A 27741-nucleotide genomic window follows, 5' to 3' on the forward strand; every position below is an offset into this window, starting at 1 on the left:
GCATTCTGATGCCTTTGGGAAGACGGTGGCTATAAAAGGCTCCAGTACTCTTTCATCTTTGAACTTTGTCCTGGGGAGATAAGCAAGTCCAAAACACGAAACACCCTTGGATGCAAGCCATCAGGCTCATACATTCCCCATCTCCTGCCTGCCTGCTTTGGAGAACTCTTGAAGAGTGAAAGGGTGTGGGGTGGGCCACCCTAAATTCCTGGCATATGAGTTGGTCTCCTGTGGGCTCAGGGACCCAGACAAAAGCCTTATCACAAAGCAAAAAGGATCCCTTTGTTTCACAGATTCCTCCCACCGTGTGTTTGGTCAGCATCCTTAGGACAAAGCCAGAGGGGGGAAAAATTGAATTCAGGCTTGCCTTGAGCCACAGAACAGTTTGACTCCCTCTTCGACTTATGATTTGCCATTGTGAGGAGGAAAAAAAAATTAGCTAAACAAGATGTGTTTCTGGGAGAGAGTTTTCATTAGTGGAATATCCTGATTGCAAAGCCCCTTCCCCTTCCAAGTTAGTGGGGATTTGAAAAGATCCCATTCCTTTCCTAGACCTTGTTTCCATCAGATGGAGAATTAAGCCCAAAGAGCGCTTAAATTAATGAGCTTGTTTCCCATTTTAACATACAAATTGGGGGGCGGGTGCGTGGCAACAAGAGTCAACCATTCATTTTGCCATTTCCGTTTATTCTTCTAATTTTTAGGGCTGTGCAATTTTTAGGGGAAATTAAATCCCTAGTGCCTGACTCATTTTACACCAGGCTCATCAAGATGTGGCTTTCGAGGCCGCTTTGAAGTCTCAAGACTAGACGTGTGGTCAAGGGCCCACATGCCTCTAAGTGCACTGGAAGCAGACATGGTGATACATGTTTCCTTCTTGGTGGCGCTGCCGGGGAGGAGGGCTTCGGGGCGGCGGGGGGGAAGCTGGCTGAGGGAGAGGCAGGCCTCGGGGCCTGGGAGGGAATGAGGCCTTCTCTGGGCGGAGGGTCCCTGCAGGTCCGTGCCGTCTGCTCGAACCTCTGTTGGCCCCTAACCAGGGATGCCCCATGAGCTCCTGGTAGGAAAGGGGCAAAGTCAACAGGGAAAAGCCAGAAAGGGCCTGGTGCCTAGTTTTAAAGTCACCGACGTGCTGGCACAGACAACAGCCTGTGCCAACGGCAGGGAGCCCACAGGAACGGACAGGTAAGAGCGGCCCAGACGGTCTAGCCAGACCAGCAGAGGGTGCCCGGATTCACCTGGGTTATTTGTGATGTGACAGGCAGGGGCCCACCCTCTGGGGCAGCCCTGGCTAATGTCATCTCTGGTGGATGTTGGTCACGGAGAGCAGCACCCAAGGCTCCCAGCTCCCCACTAGTGAGACTGCATGAGATCCTCACAACCACTGGGGAGCATGGGCTGAGAGGTGAAGCAGCCTCCCCAAGGCCATACGCCACCGAGGGGCAGAGCCAGTGTTCACACTCTACCAGATGCCCAAGTCCAGCTGTGAACACAGAAGTGCTGCCTCCCTGACAAAAGCCAGCCAGACTTCAGGGTATTGAAACCAGTGGCTGTGGCCCGGTGCTCCCCCATGAGCAAGGTCAGCATCGCTAGGCAGAGCCTGCGCCCCCCTCCCTCCAAGCCCAGAGACCCCTTGGGACTCCAGGGACAGTCATTCTCGGCCCAGACCCATAAATAAGGGTGCTCCCTCCAGAAGGAAGGGCAAGGGAAAACCTTTCCTCCCACCTCAGAGGTAAACAAGCCTCCATCCTGATCAACAATCGGAGCAAGGAAGAAACACCCAAAAGGAATCCAGTCTTCCTTCCTTGACTTTCCCTCTACCCCTCACCACCCGTGGAGGAGGGCTAGGAACCCAGGAGGGACCTCCAGGGGCTTATATGGGGGCTCCCGGTGCCCTTCCCTCTGTGTTCCTGCTCTCATCGAGGTATAACCAGGAAGGCAGAGCTTCCACTTTGTTGTCCAATGGCAGTGGGGGCAACAGGTGACAGAGCTTCTTGTTTGAGTCAACTCCCTAAAATGACCATTTCTCACGTCACTGGGAAAAAGGCTTTCTCTCCCAGAGGTGGTGTTAGATGTTGCGGCCCATGTGCCCCTTCGCCCAGTGCCCTCTCCACCAGGCCCCAGCCGCTGGACTGCCTGGACTCCCCTGGTGATACACGCGCAGTGGGGGGCTCGCAGGAAAGCCAGCCCCCCCCCCCCCCCGCCCCGCAAACAGAGGCAAGGCTCGCTGTCAGAACAAGTTGCTAATCTGCGTCCTTTCGTCCTTCCGGCCAGGGGTAGGGAGAGCTGGTCAGAGACTCAAACGGTTTATTCAGAAACAACATCTTCTAAGGACACCAAGGGAGCTTGACAGAGCAAACATTTAATAAGTTATAAGATACAATTTACAGTCGGCATTTGATTCCAGTTTCTGCTTCCATGTCCCCGTTTACAAAACCTGTGGCCCTTTCACATTAGGCTTCAGGCTGCTCCGGTTTCTAAGAGGTGGGCTACTGCCAACACCTGCCCCCAGCTGCTACATCTTGGTGACGGTCCCCTCCCTTGCTCCCTCCCTGTCCCATCCACGGAGGCGCTCATGACAAGAGCAGCCACTTCCTTGAGATGGAGCAGCAAATCAAAAAGCTCTGCCTGCCGAGACAACGCCATACACCCAGGCCCTACAATCAGGCAGTGTCCCCGAATGCTTTAACTTTATTCCAAAGCCAGCTCAGGTCTGCAGAAAGGGATGCAAAATGCCTTACACCCCGTTTTTGGAATTTTGCACCTGTACATTGCTTTCCAAACAGCTTCAGGTACTGTGGTCAGGGCCAAATGAATACATAGCCACCATTAGCTATGTGGCTTCCACTATTTCTGCCCAATGACAGAAGACCCCCCCCCAATGTCCTGACTTTGAGGCCAAAGGTCAGCAGGACTTCCATTCTTTCCTGTCTATAATCCTTTTCCAAGAAGCAATCCCACAGCTGACTGGAGGTGGGTTGGAGTGTTCTGTCCCGTGACAGGCCTTCCGCAGACAGGGACGCTGACATAGGGACCCACCTGCGGTCACTTCGAACATGTTGGCAAGACTCAGTGGTCTGACAGATGGCTGGAGTGTGTGTTAAGAACAAAGGCTCGTGCTGTTTTAAAAAAAAAAGGTCTTTGGCAGGAGGGGCTGCTTGCCACAGTAGAATTTCCTCAGACCCAGAGACTTCAATGGCCTTTAAAGACAAAAGCAAAAATGTGGCTGCCGAAATGGGCACATGTTACAACTTTGCAGGGAGATACTCAGCAGAATGAGGGGAGATGCATCAGAGAGCATTGAGGTCACTCTGCCACCATGTAGCCCACTGCCCTCTGAGACATGTAACAAGGCCACAAACAGGTGGGGGTGTGGAGATGAGTAATGTCGAAACAATGGCATCTGCCTCAGAGCCTTTTATGTGATAGGGCGCTGGAGAGATGAAGCTGGTTTTAAGTCATCTTCTTTTCTAAATCACAGCCTAAACTAGGTCGCCTCTTTGCCCTGTCCCTTCCCTGCCAGTCTTGTTTCAGATATGGGTTACCAATATCATTTTTTAAAAACGTCAATCTTGTGGGTGAACTTGGTCTGTCTGCAGGGGGTGATCTGTGCCAACAAGAGATGAGATTTGAACCAAGTGTGCATGGAAATCTTCTCAGCCCACAGCATGAGTTTGCATTTCTTAAGAGTCCCCAACACGTCCCCAAAGAGTCAAGTCTAGGACTTATTTCTCAAGGCACTTTAGAACGGCAATGTTTTCGGGATGGGTTTTCAGACCCACAAACAGCCTGGAGGAAAACTTTGTATAAAACAAGTTACAAACAAGCAACAAAAGCAACCACCAGAACTCCTCCCAGGGTTTGACGAGAACCGTTTTAAGGCACCGTGACGTGGAAGGGGCTGCCGGGGATGTGTTCCTCTCCCCACTTCACGGCCAGAATGTAATCTCCCTTCTCCTTGACGACATATGTGACATTGTATTGTTGGTTGCCCACGTGCTTCATGGAGACCTCTTCACAGGGGGTGGTTGGCCCATGGACACCAATCAACAGCATGTTGGAACCTGGGAGGCAAAAAAAAAAAAAGGTGGTTTACTCTGTCAGGATGCATCATGCAAGGCAGAGGAAAGGGAGGGGATATGGGAGACAAAGGAAATATACCAGCTGTTATCTGTTGAGATAATGATGAGATAATGATGCTGGGACCTCTAAGAGGTGGGACGGCATGGCAATTACTAATGTAGACTCAGAGCTCAGTGGCGTGGGTTCAAATCCCTGCCTGCCACTTCCTAGCTGGGTGGCCTTGGATGTGGGACTTTGCCTCTCTCTGGCTTAGCTTGCCCATCTGTAAACAGGAGTTGACACTAGACCTACTCCATGGGATTGCTCAGAGGTTTACAGAAGTTATATGTGAAGCCCCTAGCTTGTAGTAAGGGCTACGTAAGTGATGGCTACTCTGATCTCATTTATTCTCATAAGAAACTTAAGGTGACTTTATTATTCGCATTTTAGACAAGAAGAAACTGACTTTTAGAAAAAGATTTAGTAACTTTCCCAAGATCACACGGCTAAATTTGGGGTAGGAAGGCGGGGAGGGAAGGGAAGGAGAGCCAGGTTTCCAGCTCCGATGTGCCAGATGCCAGAACCCAGGCAACCAACCACTGACACTCAAATAAATACCCAAGTTTAAACTGCAATTAAAGCAATTATTGGCAGAGAAGGGGCCAGGTTCCTGACTTAGTTTGCCCATCTATAATGGGGGTAAATGCCATCTTCCCTGTCTACTTTGAGGGCATTTGAAAGAATCAAGGGGCATAAGAAAGGAAAATCATTTTAAAATATTAAGTGCAGGAATGGGGGACTCCTGGGTGGTTCAGCAGTTGAGCGTCTGCCTTTGGCGCAGAGTGTGATCCTGGAGCCCTGGGATCGAGTTCCACATTGGGCTCCCTGCATGGAGCCTGCTTCTCTCTCTGCCTGTGTCTCTGCTTCTCTCTCTGTGTATCTCTCATGAATAAATAAAATCTTAAAAAAAAAATGCAGGAATGGGGTAATGAACAAGGTTACTTGTAAATGTTTGGGTTGCATGGGTAGGTGGGCCCTGCAGGGAAGTCGAAAGTTAGCAGAGGGTGCTTAGCCTGCCTCCACCCTGACCCCTGGGCAGGACCAGGATACCTACCGGCTTTGCTGCAGTCCACCAAGAAGGAGCTCTTTTGACCCACAAACGCCTTTGAGAGCCCTGCCCCCTTGGAGGTCACCTTGCTGGCGTCTGAGGATGCCTTGGGGATGGCACTGTAACAGGTCTCTATGGATGACCTGGTCACGGACTCCACCAGAATGGATGAGGTCTCATTGGCTGAGCCAGGGCTGACCAGACGCTGGCCTAGAACATGGAAGGGAGAGGAGGCAGGAGTGAACGGCCAGAGCAAGTGGGTCCTCTCAGCTAGAAGAGGAGAGAGACCCGGGCAGAAGCCACAGGAAAGTCCATGCACCCTAAACACCGGATCCAGTCCATGCACCTGGATCTAAGCATTACCATTTCCCCATCTTAACCCCATAATGTCTTCCAAAACCCAGGGGTCCCACCCCACACAATGAGGCAAATGACAAAGCCTGGAAATCCCTCCCACATAACGCCATGCCACTCAGTAGAAGTCATTTCATATCTTCACTGATATAAAATACCCTTATGTATAAATAGTGTAAAAGTAATGTTACATGTTGGGGAGAACATATAACAAAATAATAAGAATGGTTCTCTGCATGTGAAAGGATGATTTTTTCTATCTGAATCTTCTAATGTTTCTGCAATGAAGCTATACTCTCCTCCAACAGTGAACCAAGCAGGGACACGTAGAAGGGATCTACCACAGTATGTATGGTGATAACCTCGGGCCAGGGGCTGTGAGGTGCTTTTGACTGGTATTTTTTCTAGTGTTCTGAAGGAGGCACATTTTTATAAATTTAATAAAACCTTTTGATTATTTTAGAAGTGAAGGTTAGAAATGAGATTTTTCAGGTCCTGTTCTAAACAAATATGTAAGATTTAAAATATGTAAATATTTTTTCTTTTCTGTTAAAAACAGAAAACATGATTTTTCAACTTCTACCCCCCCTCCTTATTATCCTGTAGGGGGAGGATGCTAGCATATATCCATGGGATTCTAAAGATGTTTATTCCCCTGACATGTCATACCCTTTCTTTATATTCAAGATTCAAAGTAAATTCAATACAGGTAAAATTACCCAGTTTCTAGTATCAAGGAACTCCGTTGATAATCTGACAAGATATGCTCCACTGGGAAAAAGAGTCATATCAAAGCTGTTTGGCTGTTACCTGTCACCTTGGCCTTGAAAGGACTGCCCACAATGTGGTTGGGCCCGCCATATTTGACGCCAATCAGGTAGTTTCCAGGAGCCATGGGAGTGTACATGACTTTGTACCCTTCTGGGGTTTCCTGGCAATCCATTTTAACCTTGGACGGGCCTTCAATGGTGACAGATAATGTCCCTGGCCCTGCTCGGGTGGTGTTGATGAAAAATTCAGACTGGATACCTGGGAGAAAGGAAGAGACAATGTCGTATTGGTTTGGAGGGATGAGGGGGTGTGGCTCAAGGAACTTTCCCAGGGGCACTGAAGCAGTGATGGGGGTCCTTCACAGAGGGGTGGCCTTGGTAGTGGGCAAACCCACTGGTGCTAGCTCCTGCTCCTCACAGGCCCTGGGGGCAGTAACTCCCTTTCCAAGACAGAGGCAGGAGTGCGGCTGACATTTCGCCCACCAGCACCAACCAGCCAGGACACTCTGTTCTCTTCTCTGGGCAGGAGCAGTGGCCGAGAGCAAGAAGCCCAAGTCTTCATTGTGAGCCTGAAGCGCTGTTTCAGCTGCCAGGGCCCAGCCCTGCCTCCGGGAGGTGGGGGGTGCGTGGGCCCCTCTGACCTTTCCCTTTTCCTCTGAGTGGACTTGGAGAAGCTGAGCAGGCCCAGCATCTTCCCCCACAGGCTCTTTGGCCCCGACACCATGCTAAAGACCAGGGCAGCAGCTACAATGGGCCAACCCCCCACTTTGCCATGGACACTAGCAATAAGAACAGGGTCAAAACAACAGTTCCTGCTAACTGAGCAATACTTGCACCACTCAGGCTCCAGATCCCACGGTTAGCATCATGCTATGTGCCCAGTGATTCCCGTTTAACAAATGACAGAGGCTCAGGGAGGTTCGGGCACTTGCCAGTCAGCGTTACAAACTAGGAAATTGCTAGAACTGGGATGTGAACAAGTCTGTGTGGTTCTGGAGCCACCTGCCTGGCCTGTGGGGGCCTCCTGCATGGACATCCTGCCTTCTGACAAAAGAAAAGCTGGGCCAACCACTGACCAATGACCGTGGTGCATTCCTGCCGGAGCTCAATGCCCTGCAAAAGCCTCCACTCTTTCAGGCCCATTTCCAGTCCAGAGGCGGGTGAGGTGGTCTCAAAGATCTGCCCTCTATGGGCCATCCCTGGCACAGCATCCTTGTGCAGGGCAGTGCTTCCTTCAGAGCCCTGGATGCCGCCCCAGCTGGGAACTATTTGGGTTTAATTATAGCTCCTAGGCCAGAGAAAGAATTATTGTTCTGGCTATCAATAAGACAAAGGCGCTGCTATCGTGCAGCCCTCAAACACAACCCAGCTGCTTCTGGAAGCTCCTGAGGCTCCTGTCCCAGGCACCAGCCCCCACCCGACTATCTCAACCTTGTTTCTAAACCGTGCAGCCAAGAAGCCCCTCATGCAGCAGCTGCCGAGCGAGGCTGTGCAGGGAAGGGAGGGGTGGCGCACGACAAGGGACGGCATTTCCAGGAAGTAGCTGCAAGGCGATGATAAGGAAAGATATTTTTAAAGTGAAGATGAAAAGACCGACCCGGCTGTAGTGGAAAGAAGCCCAATCCATTTTAACAAGTTGCACCCTTCTTGAGAAAGATCGTGATCCGTGAATCCTGGCCCTGAGGGCCTGGAGAGGCAGGGGAGATGAGGTGGGAAAAGGGAAATTAGGACTTACAGGGCAAGAGCCACCTTGAACAACCTATCAGGAGGGCTCCCCTACTCTTCCCATTTTACAGGAAGGAAGTGGAGGCTCGGTGAGGTCAGATCCTTTGCTCCAGGCCACACAGCTAGGCAATGGCAGAACTGGGATTTAAACACAAGATCTGCTCAATCTGGAGCTAAGGCACTTACCTGAGGGACGTGAGGAGAAAGAAAATCCACGTGCAGGAGTCCCTCTGACCGCTGCTTCCAGCTAGAACCAATACGATACCCCAAACATCTCTGGGCCTGGCAGTCTCCGTGCCCCCGCCCCCCAACTCTGTGTACGCACAGCCGAGTCCCTGGGGGGTTAATGCAAGTTTACTGCAGCCCTACTGCATCGTGAAGGTGGGCGAGGGGGCGGGGGAGGGAAGGAGGCTCTTCTCTTCCACCCTGTGCACACTGGGGTTCCTGGAGCATTTTATCAGGAAGGCTGCTCTTCCAATCCAGAGCGTCTAGAACTCCCTGGTCTAATGCCTGACCTCTGAACTCCTCTGCAGCAGACAGTTCCACCCCAAATTCTCCACATTCCCCTGCTCCCAAACCTGCAAAACGGACCATTTAAAGCTCAAGCCAAGAGATACAACAAGCCCACCCATAAAAACACAGGGAAGTTTGCTTTATTCTGGAGGTCAGGGTGCCAGGCCCTCCAGCAGCCAAGCACAGATACCTTTTCATTCCATGCACACTGCAGCTGTGTAATCTTGGGATGGATATTTGGGAAAAGACTTGGGAGCGGGAGGGCTAGAAAAACAAGACGCCTTCCCCTTGACAAGAGCAATATTTACACAGGGTTTGAAACAGGCATGCTCTGTACCTCTCCCTCCTGCCTGTGAGTTGCCCTGTAAGACTGGCTCCTTCTCTCTGTGGCATCCAGTTCTTGCAAAGCACAGCTTGAAACCCAAGCTCCCGAGAAGGCCTGCAAACAGCCAAGTGGAAGCACGAGAGGCCCCGAAGGCAGCAGGTGTGACCCAGCAGGAGGGTAAGGTGGCTGCTGGCAGCTGCAGGAGACCTCAGTGGCTGCTGTGGGACCTGGACCAAGGTGTGTGTGGTTCCAAGCGCCAGGAGGCCCCCGCATGGTCTTTAATGGTGGGTAGCTTGCCAGGGACCACATGCCTGTACTACTGCCTGGGAACCATTCCAGGCAGCTGGGAGAACAGGGGTCCCCACAAAGTGGGCCAGGGATGCAGTTACTACTTCTGGGGGAGTCAGCCACTTAGAAAGGCAGCAAACCTCCAGGGTTAAGGGCAGAGGCTTTGAGGTCACGGACCTGGGCTGATTCCTGGTTTGCCCCCTCCCAGCTAAGTAAGCTTAGGGAGGACTCAGCCTTTCTGAGCCTCACTTTCTTCACCTATAAAATGGAATGGCATAGGGTGAAGTGTTACCATGCCCCTTCTAAGGGCAAGCTGCGGGCCCAGAGTTCAGCGTGGAGCCAGACTGGATGGGCCTTGGGAGTCTAGAAGCACTCAGGCCACCCCTGTGGGTGGTTCTGCCGAGGCCACTGCTTTGACCAGAGCTTGGGGCGGCACGCCAGCCTGTCAGCTACCCCTGTACCTGGGCAGGGCCCCTTGGCCACTTAGGACACTGGCTCCTTAGGGCTGGATGCCATGTAACCGCAACCACTCATCTCCTCGCCCTTGGCGAGGCGGGTCTGCTCTGTCCAACGCACTGGATCAGGGGGAGACTAGAGCAGAATGTGTACACGCAAGGGACTCAAGCCGGGACCGGGCTGCCTTCCAAAGGCCCAACGTAACACCCAGTGCAAACCGTATCCCAGTGAGTCCGTGGCTATGGACATGCCCTGCAGAGAAGTATGAGTAGACAAGCTGGCACTCCGTACCAGTGACCCACCCGATACCCACCTCTTGGGTCACAGTACAAATACTAACTACAGCCATCACAGAAAAGTTCTTTAAGATGTTAAGTGAAAAATGTTGTACAACAATACGTGCACCAAGATTATTTCTGTAAAATAAAAGTAAAACTGTACATCAATCTTTTTAACAAAGCAACTAGCTAAGCAACCAAGTCAAGCAGAAGGATGCAGACACAGGCAGTTGGAAGGTCCTCCCCTGAACCATCAGTGGTGTTTCCTCCTGGGTCTAGATGGAGGGAGGGAGAAGCAAAGAGATGGAGCCAGTTTCATTTATATCCATCCCTGCCACCTCTTTCACAATCCCATGTGTCCCTTCCATGGCAAAGACTAAAGACACATTGTAACAAGTCCAAAAAGCTCTAGAATTCTTTGCCACAGTCGTTTTTCCTCTTCCCTAAGGACCAGAAACTATAAGGAGGAGGCAGGCCGTGATAGGTCCTACTGCCAACTGAAGGCTGTTTCTGTGAGCCTGGGGACCGCTGAAGGAACTGAGGAGACTTCCCTGGAGGCCCGTTACACGCACTGAATCCTCTGCAGGCAAAGAAACCCTCAAAAGCAAAGACGGGGCGCTGTATTTCCTCACAATCAGTGTCAAGGCACTTGGCCAAGGAAGACAGGCGACACACAGCACACAGTAATGAGGTGTGATAACACGGTCATCAAGCCCTTGCTCGCGGGTCAAACCACATGTCCCAAAACAACTCTGGAGATCAAGAGCTCGAGAGTGTACATCATTACAGCTTCCCTGGGGGAGTGTGGAAAGAGCTTCTGAAGCCTTGAAGAGCTCCAGCTGGCTCTGCCCCTGGAGCTGCCTCAGTTAAAGATGAGAGGCAGAGGTAGTGTGTTACCTGTGGTGCCCCCCTCAAGCCCGGCACCATAGGCGGACACCAGGGCAGGGTTCCCCGCTTGTCCTGGCTCCCCGACGCGCACTTTGAAGGGGCTTCCAACCACGTGGCTCCCGTTGAACTTGACGTCGATCGTGTGGATGCCGTTCTCATGGGGGATGAAGCGAACGGCGTACTTGTCTAGGAGAGTGAGTAAAATACAGGGTAAAGCTGAGTACGTGGACACCACCAAGTGAGGTGAGGACAAAGGATGGAAGGCCGGCCTGAGATGGTGAATTTTAAATCATTAATAAGACAACAGCTCTACTGGATGCCTGGCACCCAATATGCTGGATTTCAAAACCAGATGAACCTATTTGTGTGTCCCTTGTCAACCCTTTGGGAAATGCATCCAAATCTCAAATTCTAGGTTTCATCTTCTGTGATATCTGCCTCGGGAGAATATTTCCTTTGTGAAAAGCTCACTTCTCACAGTTTCCCTGTTTGGCAACTTGAAGGGAAAAGAAATGGTTCTGAATAAAGCTCTAAGCTAGTGACGGCCCCCCAGGGCAACAGCCAGGTTTTTCACAGTGTGTGTGGATCATGGCATGTGCCAAGATAATTTGTCCACTGAAACAGACGCCAACCATAGCCATCCGTCATGTACCACCCAACTATCTCTTCCTCCTTGAAGCCCTCCCACCTGGGATGCAGACTGCCTGTTGTACCTCTCCAGATGTCCACCTTCACTGAACACATCACAGGACACATAGTAAATGCCCGATAAGGGCAGTGATCACAGGGCCCTTCCTCATGCATCGGGGCCCACATTCAATGTCCAGGCCTCATCAAGGCAGAAACTATTTTTCTCTCCTGCTCCTTTATCGTTTGGTTCTCTATTCCCCTGGGGTCTTGGTGACCACCTGGGGTCCTCCCTAGGAGACTGCAGGCTTTTGACCACCAGGTCCCCACCCCACTCTGAGCTCCTCTGAGGGCAGGCATCGTGTCCTCCCAAGTGTCTCACACTTAAGGTTCACTGGGAAAATGGCTCCTTAAAGTTGATAGATGTCAGAGGATTCCGTATGTCAAGGGAGCAGGCAGGAAAATCTTAGGCTACTAAGCATCCCGGAGACCCAGATTCTTTGAAATTTATGAATGATCATCAATTAACTTTTCCCTCAGAGTAAAGTGAAGTCAAAGAGTACTTACTCATGCCATAAGTTTTACTAAAAATCTGTAAGATTTTGTTAAACTATGAGAAAAAAATCACAATGAATGTAATGTAAATGGAATCTGAAAATAAAGCAGTATTTACTTTAAAAAAAAGAAAGAAAAGAGAAAGAAAAAGAAAAAGAAGAAAAAAAAAAAAGAAGGCTATATCCCAAAGTGTCTCCTTGTCCCCGGCAGATGTTTATACCCTAATTTGTAAACAGTGCCTGGCAACAACAGCAGAAGGGAATCTGAAGGCTCACTGGCCTTGGTGAGGCTGACTAGCCCTCCACGGAGGTGCATGTTTGCAGAAACGCTCCTTGGGGAGGTGCAGATGCTGGGGCCTGCACACCGGCCTCTGGCTTACCTGGCTCCAGCTCAGACACGTGGCACTCCTCCACGGCTCCAGAGGGGCTGTGCACCTTTGCATCGATCTTGCCTTTTGCCCCATTCAACCTTATAGCAAAGGAGGCTGGCTGGTTAACTTTTAATCCCGATTCCTGGGAATTTAATACATTAGGACAGGTTACGGCCCATGGTGTTACTGCTCAGTGGCACACACTGACCTGACCCCAGGACTCCAGGGGACAGTTCTCATGCAAAAAAGGCCCAGAATGTTTATCCATATAACATCTGACAACAGAAGAGCAGGTGCCTTGTTTCGCACTTCTAGCTTTGTATATATGGTGGTGGAGACACACATCGGCGTAGTCTAGCACTTGGCTTCGGCTGGAAGAGATGGTTACTGGATTTGGAGACTTACGGACATCCTGGTCAACAGAACTATACTTTCCATGTCCCAAACAAGACCTGGACAGCCAGGAAACCCATTGTTTTCCCAGCCAAAAAAAGGAAGGGCCCCCTTTTAAGAAGAGCCTGGTGACGGACAAAACCATGTACTCACCAACATGAACAAAGTTTTCTATCATTGCTATTTTTTATCTTGAGACTAGGAATGGAGACGATTAATAAACTCATAAAGGACCATACATGGTTAAGGGTCAGCAGGACTTGGGGTGACTATCATTTCCTAGCTATGCAAATAAGTTTCAACCTTCAAGTCCCAGTCTCCTCATCTGTAAAATGGGCACAATAATGGAATCTATACCAGACAGCTGCTGTGTGAGGATGAAATGAGTGATGCATTCTAAGCACTGAGCACAGGGCCTGGTCCATACATAGAAAGGCTCGCAAAGGCCAGCTTATCGTTAAATATTAACACACATTTAGAAGTTATCTGCATCCCCTCCCCCCAAAAAGAACACAACAGGAGGAAGATTAGCTTTCACTCTTCATTGGATCAGTTTCACCCTCCATGCTCTGCCCTGGAAACTACAGCCTCTTCCAGGAGAAGGGGATTAGAGGTTTAGATGCTTAAGATATTTTAAAATTGGCCAGTCCTGAGCCACAAAATTTTACAAGTTAGCAGTTTTGTGGTAAACTTGATTGGACAACCATTCCTCAGATGGTACCTCAATGTGCGATTGAAGGACGTGGGGGGTCTTGTTAAAATGCAGATTCTGATCCAGTGGGTCTGACGGCAGGGGGCGAGGAGCCTGGAATTCTAGGATTCTAATAAGTTGCCAGGCGATGCCGAGGCTGCTAGTCCTAGCAAGGCACTAAAGCTGCACTGCCTAATTTGGTAGTAACTAGCCATAGGAGACTATATATTTTTTTATATTTAAATCAATTAAACAAAGTTAAAGCTTTGGTTCTTCAGTTACACCAGCAACATTTCAAGTGCTCAATAGCCACATGTGGCCAGGGGCTATCATATCACACAGAGGAGATGTGAGACATTTCCCTTGTTGTAGAACATCCTATTACACTGTGCTGCACTAGAGGTTACAGACTGGGGGATGAGGACTATGCACAAAATTAAGGAACCTCTGATTACCAGATGGCCCCCCCCCCATCCCACCATCCCCTCCTCCACCAAATAACAGCCGACTTCAATTTTCTAAAAAGTCTTAAAAGCAAGACAAAACAATACACGCCTCTCTTTTCCTAATCAGCACCAGATGTTGGTGTGCAGGCCTCCAGCAAATCTCCGATAAATAATTTACATATCACTCAGCACCGAGTGATCCGGGGAAAAACAGGATGAAGCTGACACTCGTCCCTCCAACTGTGGCAGCGGGTTACAAAAGTGTGACAGATACACAGCCTGCCGCATGCTTATTCAAATATTTACAACCCAACTGCAATGAGAGGACTCTACAGAAAAGTCTTCTGGAGAGGATTTCCCCAAACCAGGTTTTTGGGGGACAAAACCATTTACATTACCTGAATCTGCTTGCCGCTAAATCCTCAAGAGGGAGATAAACACCTCAGAAGATCTGAAAGAAATCTTTGAGATGCATGAAGGCAGCTCTTTGCCCTCAACAAATGCTGGGTTTATCTCCCTCCATAGGTTTTAGTTAAGTTGACCACAAAAGGAACTTCTGTTAAGAAGCCTTTAAATGAAACACAAGAAAAACATCAACACCACAGCGACCAGTTAGCACCCTTGGTACTCTCCAGATGAGGCCTCTTCAATCTGCTGACTGTGATTCTGCTTTGGGTTCTGTCTGGGTTCCCTAATGTCTGGAACAACCAACCATTCCAGCGATACCAATTCTCCTTAGGCAAGGTTGGAATCTCCAGTGTAAACCAAGGGCATGGAATTAGAGCAAGGAGATGACCAACCTGAGATACAGGATTGGGTTTATATCAAGTATTTTCAAGAACTGGGGGGCAGCTGAAGGCTACTGAGAAATCCCATTAATCAGAAATCAGATTTGGGGATTCTGGTGTTAGGCTGCAAAGGATTCAGACACCTAATTACTTTTCAGTGTCCTGAGCAGAGATCCAAAGGCATCCCTAGTGGTTCTTAGTTCGGCTGTAAGCTCTAATGCAACCTTGAACTCAAAAGTTGATTTATGCTAGGAGAAAAGTGGCATTTCCTGGCATCCCAACAGGTTGGGATGTGACCACTTGCCACAGTGGCAGGGTGGGGATTAAGGAGGCCACAGTTAAGACCATGGGTTCTGGGGCCATAGAGATCCTCACTCTGCCTCATATTAGCTGGTTTCTGGTAGCCATAACCTCTCTGTATCTCAGCTTTTCCATCTTTAAAATGAGGTCAGGAGAAACCTACCCACTAGGCTCTTGCAAGGATTTAATGAGGCAATACCGATAAAGTTCTTACATAATGCCTTGCACACTTATAAGTAAGTCCTCATCACAAAATTAATCACCAAGGGGCTTGAGGAAAAGAAACCCTGCAATAGCAGGCAAAATGTAACCAGACTGTTAGTCTTGTGTTCATTCTGTTTGAAAGGCCTTCTTATCCTTAACCAATTATTAACAGGCCTCCTTTGTTCCTTTTGAATAAATATTTAAAAGACAACCTTGTTCTCAAACGTTGAGGTGTTTTGTTGACTGTGGCTCTGTTTTCACTTGCCTCAAGTGTCTCCTGTCCTAAACGTGGGGCGGGGGTGTGTGTATGTGTGTGTGGGGGTGTTTGACTCTGCCATGGGAAAGCTCCTCTACAGTTAGCAGCATCTGTGGTCACACTGGGATAGGGCCCTTGGCACTGCAGGGAGGATTGAAGCGGCCTCAAGAGTCCAGGGTCTCACTGGTTGGCCTGTGGCCAAGGAGATGGATGTTTCCTTGCGTCTCACCTGAAGGCTCATAACAGTGAGGCGGCGGGCGTCGTCAGAGGGCGCGATGACGGGTACCAGGTAAGGACTTTCAGGGATGTGCTCATCGTTGAACTTGATAGACACCTCGTAGTTACCTGTGGAGGCAGGAAAGTCCCATCATTTCAGATATTCTGGGAAGGTAGTTCCAGAGCGGACTCTTGCTTCTTTCCTAGGACTGAAATGCCTTCCAAGAGACCCTGCCTCCCCAGTGGCAATGGCCAGTTGGTTGAGGGTAGGTCACTTAGTTTAGGTTGAGCCAATATGATTCCCTTAGTTGGGCAAGGGCCAAGATTCTTTTTTTTTTTTAATTTTATTTATTTATTCACAAGAGACAGAGAGAGAGAGACAGAGACAGAGACAGAGACACAGGCAGAGGGAGAAGCAGGCTCCATGCAGGGAGCCTGACATGGGTCTTGATTCTGGGTCTCCAGGATCATGCCCTGGGCTGAAGGCAGTGCTAAACCGCTGAGCCACCCGGGCTGCCCAAAGGCCAAGATTCTTAATCTGGGTCCACAGGGCCTCCCCAAGGGCCTGTGTACAGAATTCGGGAGACCCAGGAAAGCTGAATTGGAAAAAAAATATTACATCCTCACTTTCACTAACCTCAGGTTGAAATTTAGCATTTCCTTTCTTTAGAAATGCCAACAAGAAACACTAGAAGTACACATTAGAAGTCCTTGTAACTTTGTCACCAACAAAGATCACAGATATTTTCATGTCACTTTACAGTTCTAGATACGCCTTGACACATGATTTACACTCGCCACTACTTTGAAATACAGGTAGTTAACAGACCATCACCAAATGCTATGACTTCTTATGTTAAGGGAGACGTGTATATGTTACTATGCTACACATTCCCCTGAAGATTTTGATAACTACATTTAATTATAACTGATTTCCTTTATACTCCAATGCATTATATATGTTTCAAAACATTATCCTGTCAAAAAGGGTCCATGGCTTACAGAAGGTCAAGAGCTGCTGCTCGAGCAAGCACAGATGCTGAGGCCACTCTTCTAGAGCAGCCACAACAACCAGTGGCCAAGGATGGGCAGAAAGGCTGGTTAGTGGCAAGAACACCATGGTTGAATGAAAGCATGAAGCAGAGAGACCAAGAAAGAAGGACCAAAGAACAAGACTTCCTGCCCCCTGGAGGCCTGACTGGATTTCCTACCGTGGCATTTCTAGGAGGCCCTCCCATGCACCCCTACAGATAAACTCCTTTTTTTACAAGAGCTAGCTAGCTTGCCAGGGTTCTGTTCCTTATAACCTAAGCACCCCCAACAAGGAACATGTCCTCAGTTGGCCGGTGGTTACATACCAGGCTCCTGGGCAATGTAAGACACACCGCATGATCCATTTTTATGGTCATCGAACGTAATCTCGGCCTTACTGGGGCCCTCGACAGCAATGGACAAGCCGCCAGCGCCTGCCTCCCGGGTCCAGATGCTGAATTCGGCTGAAGCAAAGAAACACCCAGTTTGTGACCAAGCCTGGGACAGGCTCTCTTCTTGCTCACACCCACAATGCTGGGTTACGGTTGCTCCCTTTTCTCTCTTTAACCCCAAGCAGAGCCCCAAGGGAGGGCATCATCAGTGTTTTGGAAGCATCAGCCATGAGAACATGAAATTCATGCAAAACCGGGCATCTCCGAATATAGCCAACCAAGGCAGAAAAAGATGAGAATGCTTTGTTTTGTCCCCACCAGCAACCACCCTACAATTGGTTTTGTAGAATTCTAGTGTGTTCCACCAAATGTTAGCATTGCAGAATGCTCTGAGGCGCTTCATTAGTCTGTTCCCCTCTTAGACGCTCACACACAGAGTCATTATAGGCTTCAAGGGGCCCCTCAGTGAGAAACTTGTTTAGCTTTGGGTAAGCAAGCAACTCCCAAACATGTGTAGCCACAGAAGCCTTGTTTTAAAGGATGCCCCTTGAAAGGAGAAAAAATGAGTGGGAAATATCAGAAAGGGAGACAGAACATGAGAGACTCCTAACTCTGGGAAACGAACTAGGGGTGGTGGAAAGGGAGGTGGGCGGGGGGTGGGGGTGACTGGGTGATGGGCACTGAGGGGGGCACTTGATGGGCTGAGCACTGGGTGTTATTCTATATGTTGGCAAATTGAACACCAATAAAAAATAAATTTATAAAAAACGTTAAATTAAATATAATAAATAAATAAAGGAAGGGAGGGAGGGAGGGAGGGAGGGAGGGAGGGAGGGAGGGAGGGAGGAAGGAAGGAAGGAAGGAAGGAAGGAAGGAAGGAAGGAAGGAAGGAAGGAAGGATGCCCCTTAATACCACCATCAGAACCATCCACCCAGAGAGTCTGTTTCTGGAACAGGGTGAAGAACACCGGGTGCTCACACCACCAGGCTCCTTGTGTTCTTCTCAAGTAAAAAGCCTGCCTGAACACTCACCTGGGACCCCTGCTTCTCCTCTCTCCAGGCCGGGGCCTCCTGCGCGGACCTTGTGGGCACCCCCCTCACCCAGAGGCCCCACAGTGAACTGGAAGGGGCTGCCGGTCACATGCTGGCCGCGGTACTTGACGCTGACCGTGTGAACACCCATCTCCTGGGGCACAAACCGGACACAGTGAGAGTTCTTCCCCACGGACACAATCTCTGCCTCGGTCACGCGGCCAGAAGGGCTGGTGACATGGGCCGACATGTCACTGCTGTCGATTTCTGAAAAGGGGCCGGAATTTGGGGGAAAGAGAGCAGGGTTAGGGTAAGGGACCAAGGCAGAGAAGGCCATGCAGGACAAGCAGCAGAGGGCAAGGCAGGTGCAGCCCAGCGGGTATGGGGTGCTCAGGCTTCCTCCCATTCAGGAGAGACCTTCCTGTCTCCCCCAAACACTGGGTGGCTGTGGCCACCGTAGATACAGCAGGGCCCCTCCAGCCACCCAGTGCAGACAACATTCTAGGGACAGTGACACTTTCTGCCCCACCGAGTACTTTTACCATCTTCCTGGCTGGAGCTAATTCCACACAGCAGTTTCAAACCAGAGCCTGGCACTGAGAGTGACAGCAGGTAAATAAAAACTACAATAGCTCAGATGTTTCTAAGCCAAAGGTGACATGTGCCCATCTATCATGCTTATAGGAGCTCTTTTCCATAGGTAGGTAAGGGCAGAGAATTTAAGAAACGTCACCCTGTACTTTCGACAAGCCCTGGCATTTCTTTTAGGCAACAAGACAAAATGCATTCAGAGAAAAAAGTGAACACATGTTGGTCACAACTGCAAAGGGAAACCATGCGTGAGCAAAGCTTTGAGCAAGTCAAATACCAGAGGCCATGCTTTCAGAAGAGTGATGCCTCAGGTCACCGACAGCGGGAAGCAGACCACGTCTGCTGCACCTGAGGTGCTCATGCCATGCCAGTGACCATGCCCACACTGACGTGGTGGAGACAGGCACACTGCATGCTGGGTGACCAAGTAATGCCATCACCTAGAGCCACATGAAGCTGCACTCGCCAGCCCTACACGACCTGGGCTGAGCAGCCGTGACTTTGAGCCCTGAGGACAGAGAAAGGAAGGGGATTTGAGGAGAGGGTCACCCCACACGGCCTGGGTCCAAAGGAACATCTGGAAGCTGATGAGCCTGTCCTCCACTCTAACTGAAGACAGAGGCTCATTTAGGTAATGAGGGGAAAAGTGAGTCTCACCCAGAGTGAGCTGGCACCAAGGATCTGATCAGAACAAAGAGGAGCCAAGAGCTAGACAGACTTCGGAGGAAGAGTAACTGACCCGCTAGTTCCTCAGGAAACAGATAATTCGCAAAAGGAGGAATGTAAAGCAAAGGAAAAAAGTCTGTCACCAGTGACCTGAGAAACGAAACTGAAAACGGGACACCGTATTTTTCCATCATATTGGTCAAAGTGGGAACGAAACCTAGTGCCCAGTGCTGGTGGGGAAATGGAGAAATGGGCACTGATCCTTTATCACGAGGGTGGTCTGCCAAGGTGGGGGAGCATTTGAACCACGTCAGCCCTGCCATCCCAGCCTGCAGCATCCATCCGACATGAAGCCAGCCTGCAGACACGGCAGTGAATGTTACAGAGCACCAGCTGCCAGAGCCCAGGGATGGAAGTGAGCTTACGTGGATGGAGACTATGCGATGAAGCACGGTGCATCAGGACATGGACCAGAATGTCAGGTAGTCATTAAAGATACGATGTGGAGTGGCACCTGGGGGGCTCAGTCAGGTAGGTGTCTGACTTGATTTTGGCTCAGGCCATGATCCCAGGGTTGGGCTCCCTGCTCAGTGGGGAGCCTGCTTCTCCGTCTTCTCCTGCCTGTGCTCTCTCTCGCTATCTCTGTCTCTGTTGCTCTCTCAAATAAATAAATAAAATCTTAAAAATAAAAAAAAAGGAACAATGCCATCGGGCTGACATCTCTGAAATACCTCCAAATAGGCATCAGCAGGGCCATTCTCTCACTGACACGACTCTATTTGACAGATAGTAAATTCAAATATAAAAGCTTATCTTCCCCACCTTGTGACAAAATAAAGCCATTTTCATTTGGAAGAGGAAAAAAGTAGCAGGTAGTTTTTCTGGGATGGGGCTGTGTGAGAAGAGTACTAAAATTATAAATACTTACTTACTTACTTGCTTTAAAATAGTTACCCATAGAGCACTTAGTATGTTCTAGGTCATGCCCAGACCTGGTTTCCAATGGTGCTCACTGCCCTGACCCCTAAGGTCCTCAGGCTCACCTGGGATTTTCAGGTTCAGGTCACAGATGCTCCCGACAGTGGCCACAGATGGGGCCCGGCTGGTGCGGGTGATGCTCTCCTTGACTCTTCCCTCCCCGCTGATCTTCACAGTAAACGGGCTCCCTGCAAGAACCGAGAAGGCCCTCATGAGCAGCCCAGAGGCTGAGGGGCACAGCATTTATAGAAAACCCAAGCATCAAATGGGGAGGGCGGAGGGGATCAGACGCACCAGGTACATGCTCATCAGCGAACTTGGTGGAGACAATGTAAACCCCAGGCACAGTGGGGAAGTAGGAGACCTTGCAGGTACCATCTTCCAAGTCCTCTGTCTGGATGTCCACTTTGCTGGGGCCTTCCACTGCCAAGGATATGCCACCATAACCTGCAACATGGTAGCCCGGGGCTGATGGGACCGCAACTCATTGGGGAGGGGGAACTCAATGCACGCAGAAAGGATGTTTGGCTCTGGAAATTCAAACTGCTATTTCCAGATGGCACAAAGACAGAAGTGATAGGCAGCTCCCTATTAAAGAGGCCCAGGCAGAGAAACAGGTTAAAATGCTCTGAGAAATCCCGTAGTGAAAAAACATGGTAAGTATGGCTTTGATCACAGAATTCTTTTCTCAAAGATATCTATCAACATCCCATGGAGCACCTATCTCCTACAGAACCCACTGAGGAAGACACCTTGGCCATACGCCTCCAAGAACGGCATGTATTAATCACCAGCTACAGGTCTGAGAACTTGAACTTTTAAACTATCCCCACATGCCTCAGATGTCCAGCCAGTGAATCATTAAGATAGAAAATCCAAAAGTTTAATGACCTAAAGAATCAACAGGGAGCATCGGCCCACCAAGATGAGAAATTTTCTAGCCCTCTGCCCTGGGACTGAGACTTTGTCTGGAAGCCACCACTATGGCCATGACTCAAGAAGGCAGAAGATGAAGATACTAACAATGTGGCATAGCTTAAAGAGGCCCAATCCAATTCAAACCATTTTAAAGAGGAAACAGGGAGAGATTCCATATTTCCACAAAAGCACCACTCAGCTGACATGACCTTGGCCAGCTGGCCCAACCTCCTATGCTTAGGATAGGCCCAGGAGATCCTGGAAAGCTGCAGACGGTGGTGTAGTGTACATGATGACAGAGAGATCTGTGATTTGTTTTGGCTCTGGATTCAAATGCCAGGAGCAGATAGGCTGTTTACTCCTGTAAACCTCAGTTTCTTCATCTTGAAATGCAGATAATACCTACTTCACTAAGGGTCATGGGATCTAAATGCTAATGCAGGTTCAAGGACCTACAGCTTGAAAGATGCTCAGAAAGTAACGGGAGGTGGTAGGATGAAAAGACAAAGCAGCCCAAGCAACAAGAAGACCATTCCTGTGAGCCTTCCCCCACAGACCTGCATCCCTGGTGTCCACGATGAACTCAGACATCTCGAAAGTCCTGCCCTCTGAGAGGCCACGGCCATAGACTTTGGCTCTGCGTGCATCGCCAATCTCAGACTGGACCACCATGATGGACACGGGGCTGTTGGCCACGTGGTTGCCATTCTTCTTGATGCTGACCAGGTGTTCACCCACCTCCCGGGGGATGAAGGAGATGCCTGCATCAGAGCACAGATTGGGGTTTGTAAGAGGGGACAGGATGAAGGAGAGGAAACAGGAGGCAGACACACACCCAAGGATGGAAACTTTCCAGCAGCCCAGAGTGTCCAAGCAGGGGGGGCCAACACTGCAATGGAGAAACTCGGGCTCTCTGAGGTGCTATAGGTCCTCAGGACAGGACAGGAGGAAGGCCCATCTCCCACCCAGCTTTGGCTAGGAAGGCAGCCCAGGCTCACCGATGTGGTTGTTGGGGAGCCTCTTGAGGAGACAGGGCTCGTCGCGGCCGGATGGTGCCTTGATGCTGGCCGTCAGGGTGCTCAGGTCCGTCTCGCTGATGTCGAGCAGGAAGTCGGCGGCAGAGCCTAGCTTGACCTGAGAGCACCGTCTGCTGTCGTCTGGGAAACATCCCCCGCCCCGGGCAGCTCCTATTACATGTGGTCTCCTCAGCTCCCAGGAGCCCTCACACCACATGCCAGTCACAGAGGAGCACATAAGGATGAATGACTCAAAGTTAAGAGAAAAAAAACCCATCTGGGACAATGAGCAGGACTAACTAACAATGAGTGCTGGCTATTTCTGTCTGGTTAAAGGGAAGACTGGGAACTGGCCGGAGACTGGGGTCTTCTCTCGGACCACTTTTCAAAGGAGACTTTGCCAGCGGGAGGCACCTGTCACCTGCCTGCCATCACCTGGGGTGTTCCTCAAGCGCATACACCTCCTGCTCCACATGGGACTGCTGACTGCTTCACAGTTCAGGACAAAAACCTTGCCTTTCAAATTCCCATATAATCTACTGACAGTGTCATATGAACACAGCAAGCACCAGAGACATTAGGAGTGTGGGCTTTGAATCAGATAACCTGGATAGGAGTCCCAGAATACCTACCCATGAACTTGGCCAAGCCACTACCTCTCCCACCGTCAGGTTTTCCAACCGTAAATAGCAAGGAAATCTATCTAGTAGTGATGCTGAAGGGCATCTTTGAGTTCATGTACTCCTGTAAAAGGTATCTGAATGTCGCTACCTGAGGGCCTACTATTGGCTGCTGGAGTCAGATTGGCACACAAAAAAGTACCCTCTGAATGGTTGCTGCTTCCTTTTCCTTGGATTACCAGCTAAGGGAAGAATTAGGCCAGCCCAAAGTTGACTTTGCACCCCACAGACTCCCCCAAGGAGTCTGCATGAAGCCTACACTTAGATGCAGAGCCTGCTGCCACTGGTCTGATGGGGAGAGAGGCTGTTGGGGGAGCCATACCTTCCCCTAGGAAGCACCCCCCACAGGCCAGGTAACCCTACCTGTGATCTTGGCTGTGAAGGGGCTGCCGGGGATGTGCTTGTCATTGTACTTGACCAGAATGCTGTAGTCGCCTGGCAGGGTGGGGAGATAGGTCACTGTGCATGTTCCATCTTTGTTGTCGATGCAGCTGATTTCGGCCTTTGAGGGTCCCTCAATAGCCAAGTCTAGGCCACCTGGGGACGGGAGGGAAAAGGGAGAGCCTTTAGTGAGAGAGTGTTTTCTTGTTTCAACAGGGATAACATCTCATCTAGGGCGGTCCCAATGCCAGGAACAATAGACTATTACATGCCACATAAGCTCGGGCAAGGGGCATGTCAGAACAAAGCAATTTACATGGTAAACCTGCCCAGTGGAAAGACATTCCACCATCTGAATTCTTCACTAGGAATGACCCTGAACTTTTCTCTATTCTTCGGGACACATGGGACATGAAAGGGATGGCATCCTGCACATCAATCACACATATGGGAGGGTCACATAAAGACTGTCCCTGCTGGTGGGGCACTGACTGCCATCATGAAAGTCCCATAAGAACCACAAATTTAGGGGTGCCTGGCTGGTTTAGTCAGTGGAGCATGCAACTATCGATCTTGGGGTTGTGAGTTTGAGCCCTGCATTAGGTGTGATTACTTAAAAATAAAATCTTAAAAAAAAAAGAATCACAAATATAGAAGTCTCCATGACAACTATGGGCATAGGTATAGAGCTTTATCTGGAATGGGCAGTAGCTTATGTAGTCCTCTAGATATACATACATATGCAAAAAAGAAAAGAAAAAGCATCATCTACTAAAAACATGTTTGAATTTCAAGCAAGTCTCATAAAATATTTCATAGCATTGATCTAATTTTGATCAGAATACAAAGGACTTCAAAAATTCTGTTTTGGGTAAAGACAGAGCAGCTCTACCTAAGAGATTTATGAGAAAAGACAAGACAAATGCTATCATTCAGCTGTCTTATTTTTAAAAGCTGCTCTGGAACTGTATCTACTTAACTCTCCAAACATAAGGCCAGAAGCATAAAATCACATAAAACACACGGTACCTTCTCCTGCATCCTCAGTGACGATGGTGAAGGTGGCAGTTTTGTTGGCCACTCCATATACCAGGCCTGGACCATATGCAGAAACGCTCCCACTGTTCGGGTAGTTCACGTAGAACTGGAGTGGGCTTTCTGTGTTGGCAAAGAACACAAAATTGAGGGGGACTCACTGACAGGGGAATGTATCCCTTGAACAACCAGTGTCTTAATAGTCACCTAATAGCAGGTAGGGGTGGTGTCTCCTATGCACGGGCAGAAATCAGAAGGAGACTCCTGTAGAGCTCACCATGCTGCGATATCCAAGGGGTCTACTCATACTGCACAAGGAAAACAATCCCAAGGGTTGCTCCAGAATAGAAGGGGGCTCAGGTAGGACAGTGCTGCTCCACTTGACCAATAAGGAGGAAACATCTGACCATGTGGAGACATGACCCACTACTGGAGGGAACACAACTGGAAAGGTCTTTTGTGAGGGCCATTTTGCTGTGCCTTTCAAAATGTAAGGCTCTATGAGGCCCCTCGTAATCTATCCCACAGTGGTCCTTTCTCCCCACCCTGCTCTCAGCCCTGTGCAAGGTCTTCTATTTCCATAGCATGCAGATCCAAATTAGAAAAAGACTCCAGTGTCCAACAATAGGGAGCCAGTTAAGTAAACAATGGTCTACTCGCAGGTCATTAAAAACAATGATGGAGGGATGCCTGAGTGGCTCAGCGGTTGAGCGTCTGCCTTTGGCTCAGGGCTGATCCCAGGATCCGAGACCAAGTCCCACATTGGGCTCCCTGCATGGGGCCTGCTCCTCTCTCTGCCTCTCTCTGTGTGTCTCTCATGAATAAATAGGTAAAATCTTAAAAAAAAAAAAAAACAATGATGGAGGGGGCACCTGGGTGGCTCAGTTAAGTGTCCGACTTTTGATTTCAGCTCAGGTCATGATCCCAGGGTGGTGAGATCAAACCCTGCGTCCAGCTCCACACTGAGCATGGAGCCTGCTTGAGATTCTCTCTCCCTCTCCCTCTGCCCCTCCTCCCTTGCTTGTGCTCTCTCTCTCTCTCTCTCTCAAAAAAAAAAAAAAAGCAATGAGGGAGATCTGTGTGTATTAACTTCAGAGATTATTCATAATGTGCCACAGAAAAAGACAAGCTGCTATATAACATTAATTGCATTATCTTGTTTCTTTGAAGAAAAAAACAGAACAAAATTATATGCATGTTTTTCAGGCACAGAGAGAAACATCTGGAAAGACACACACCAAGTAGTGGAAGTTAAAGGGAAAGAGGAGAAAGACATTTTTTACTTTCTCTGTATCTGCATCTTTACAATATTTAGATAAAAGCTGATAACGTATTTTCACTTTAAACAAATATTATGCACGCAGAAGTGCATAAACTATAGCAAATACTGAACTGGGAGAAATATTTGCAACTTTTATCACAAAGGGCTAATCTCTCCAATAGTTAATTTGCTCTCAGAAACTGATATGAACAAAGGGTAATAACCCAATAGAAAAACCTGGCCAAGGAAACAAGTGCTCGGTTCACAGAAATCAAATAGTACTTAAACATATAGAAAGTTGCACAATCTCATTCATAAGAGAAATACAAACAAAGCCACAGTAAGATACAGTTTTGGGTTTTTGTTTTTGTTTTTTTTTTGAAATGTCAGTCTTGCAAAGATCCAAAACTGGTGGAAAAGCGGGTGCTTGTCTTTCCTGATGGTGGGTGTATGAACGGGGGTACCCCACTGAAAGGCAATTTGGCAAGACCTATTGGAATGACAGATGTCTCTACCTGTGGCCTACAATTCCTGCCCGGGGAACTAAATCTCACAGCTATACCTTCATGAGTGTGAGGATGATGGATATAAAGGCTGTTCACTGCAGCAAAAGGTAGGGGAGAGCCTAAATGTCCTCCAATCGGGGAAATGGGGGAATATATCACAGTTCATCCAAACAGCGGGACACCACAAACACGCTCTATCATTTGGACACGCAAAGCCCACCTGGATACACCATTATACTGCAAAGGACGACCTCAGAATGATGTGTAGAGTATGCTACTATTAATGTACAAATGGGAAAGGGCTTAAGACTCTGTATTTCCCCTTTGTTTGTAGGGTCTTAAAAATATTCTGAAATCCAACATAAAAAATTAACAGCAGTCAAGTTCAAGGAGAGGTCAGGTGGGTGATATAGACAGGAAGGAAACCTTTCCCCATATCATTTTTTACACTATGTGGGTATGTTGTTCACTCAAAATATTAAATTAAAAAACAGAGAACTATTTGAACAATTTTTTTTTTTTAAGAACAAGAATAACACTGTGCTGGTTGATGGACATGAAATCTGAGCTGGATTTCCTTGTCAAGGGCAGTATGAACATAAGGCAGCTTGTCCTCTCCTCCTCCCACCCCAAAACCCCACGCCACACAGGGCTCTGCAGACCAGGCTGGAAAGTCCCTCGATGTGCCTCACATTTTCTCCCAGTTCACCCTTTGGCCACACTAGGCATAGTGACAAAGATAAATAATCATGGACCTAAGGGCTGAACTGTGACCCAGGATGCTCAGCTGTACCGTCCCTTCTGGAAAGTAGCTGGTTCTGCTGGGGTCACAGGCTTTTTGGTTTCAGAGGGACACACAGCATTCCCAATCCTGCCACCAAGAACTGCTTCCTACACATCAGCTAGCTGAACGTCTCTGCAAACCTCCCAGATGTTCAGGCCCCATACCCTGTTGTCTTGCAGGTCACACTGCCCCAGGTGCCAAGCCTGACTCACCAGGGATGTGGCCGCCCATGTATCTGATGTGCATCTCATGCAGCCCGACCTCAGTGGGGGCGTATCTGACGGTGACCGTGCCGTCCTTGTTGTCCACAATCTCAGGTGTAGCCGTCTTCCCAGAAGGCATATGGACCTCTCCTGTTAGAGCACAAGGAGACAGGACAGTGAGCCCCCCAGCGACTTGCCCTGGAGAAGCTGAGTGCCAAGGTGCAGGTGGCCTTCAGATGCAAGAGCACTCATGGCTGCTAAAGCATCCACGATCCACAACAGGAAAAGAGACATGTTTGCCTTTGTTCTGTTTCCTTTTCCTCCACAAAATGCAGCAGGCAACTCAAGTCAAAAGTTATCTACTTTTGTACGGACTAGAAAAGACCACAAGGCCAGTAGCATTAGCAGAATGTCAACTCAAAGAGAAACAGACATTAAAAGGAGGCTTGGAGAGAAAGAAAGTCTTGCACAATATAGACGTTAGTGTCAATGTCACATCTGGAAAGGTGCAAGAATAAGACAAGGCAGGAAGAAAGGCAGGACAGGAACCTGACAGTCAAGAGGGATCTAATACAGCCGTTCTTAACCTGGAGAGAAGCCCCGGCCTTCTCCAGGATGTAAACAAGTTATAAATCAATCACCCCCTTCGGAGACAC

The 27741-nt window shown here is 49.1% G+C and overlaps 1 protein-coding gene across 1 annotated transcript in view; it reads right to left on the minus strand.

The window, feature by feature from the left end:
• Nucleotides 1-2339: 2339 nt before the first annotated feature.
• FLNB (filamin B) overlaps nt 2340-27741 on the minus strand; it is a 138429-nt gene continuing 113027 nt past the window's right edge. The window contains 15 exon segments of the mRNA XM_055344869.1: nt 2340-4061; nt 5174-5377; nt 6332-6550; nt 10774-10950; nt 12326-12458; nt 15624-15739; nt 16969-17106; nt 18067-18333; nt 20367-20489; nt 20596-20748; nt 21777-21980; nt 22218-22376; nt 23279-23452; nt 24326-24454; nt 27095-27235. Coding sequence (XP_055200844.1) covers nt 3874-4061; nt 5174-5377; nt 6332-6550; nt 10774-10950; nt 12326-12458; nt 15624-15739; nt 16969-17106; nt 18067-18333; nt 20367-20489; nt 20596-20748; nt 21777-21980; nt 22218-22376; nt 23279-23452; nt 24326-24454; nt 27095-27235 — 2525 coding nt within the window. The 3' untranslated portion in view covers nt 2340-3873.

The sequence above is a fragment of the Nyctereutes procyonoides genome, unplaced genomic scaffold, assembly GCF_905146905.1.
Source record: "Nyctereutes procyonoides isolate TBG_1078 unplaced genomic scaffold, NYPRO_anot_genome, whole genome shotgun sequence".
Classification (NCBI taxonomy): domain Eukaryota; kingdom Metazoa; phylum Chordata; class Mammalia; order Carnivora; family Canidae; genus Nyctereutes; species Nyctereutes procyonoides.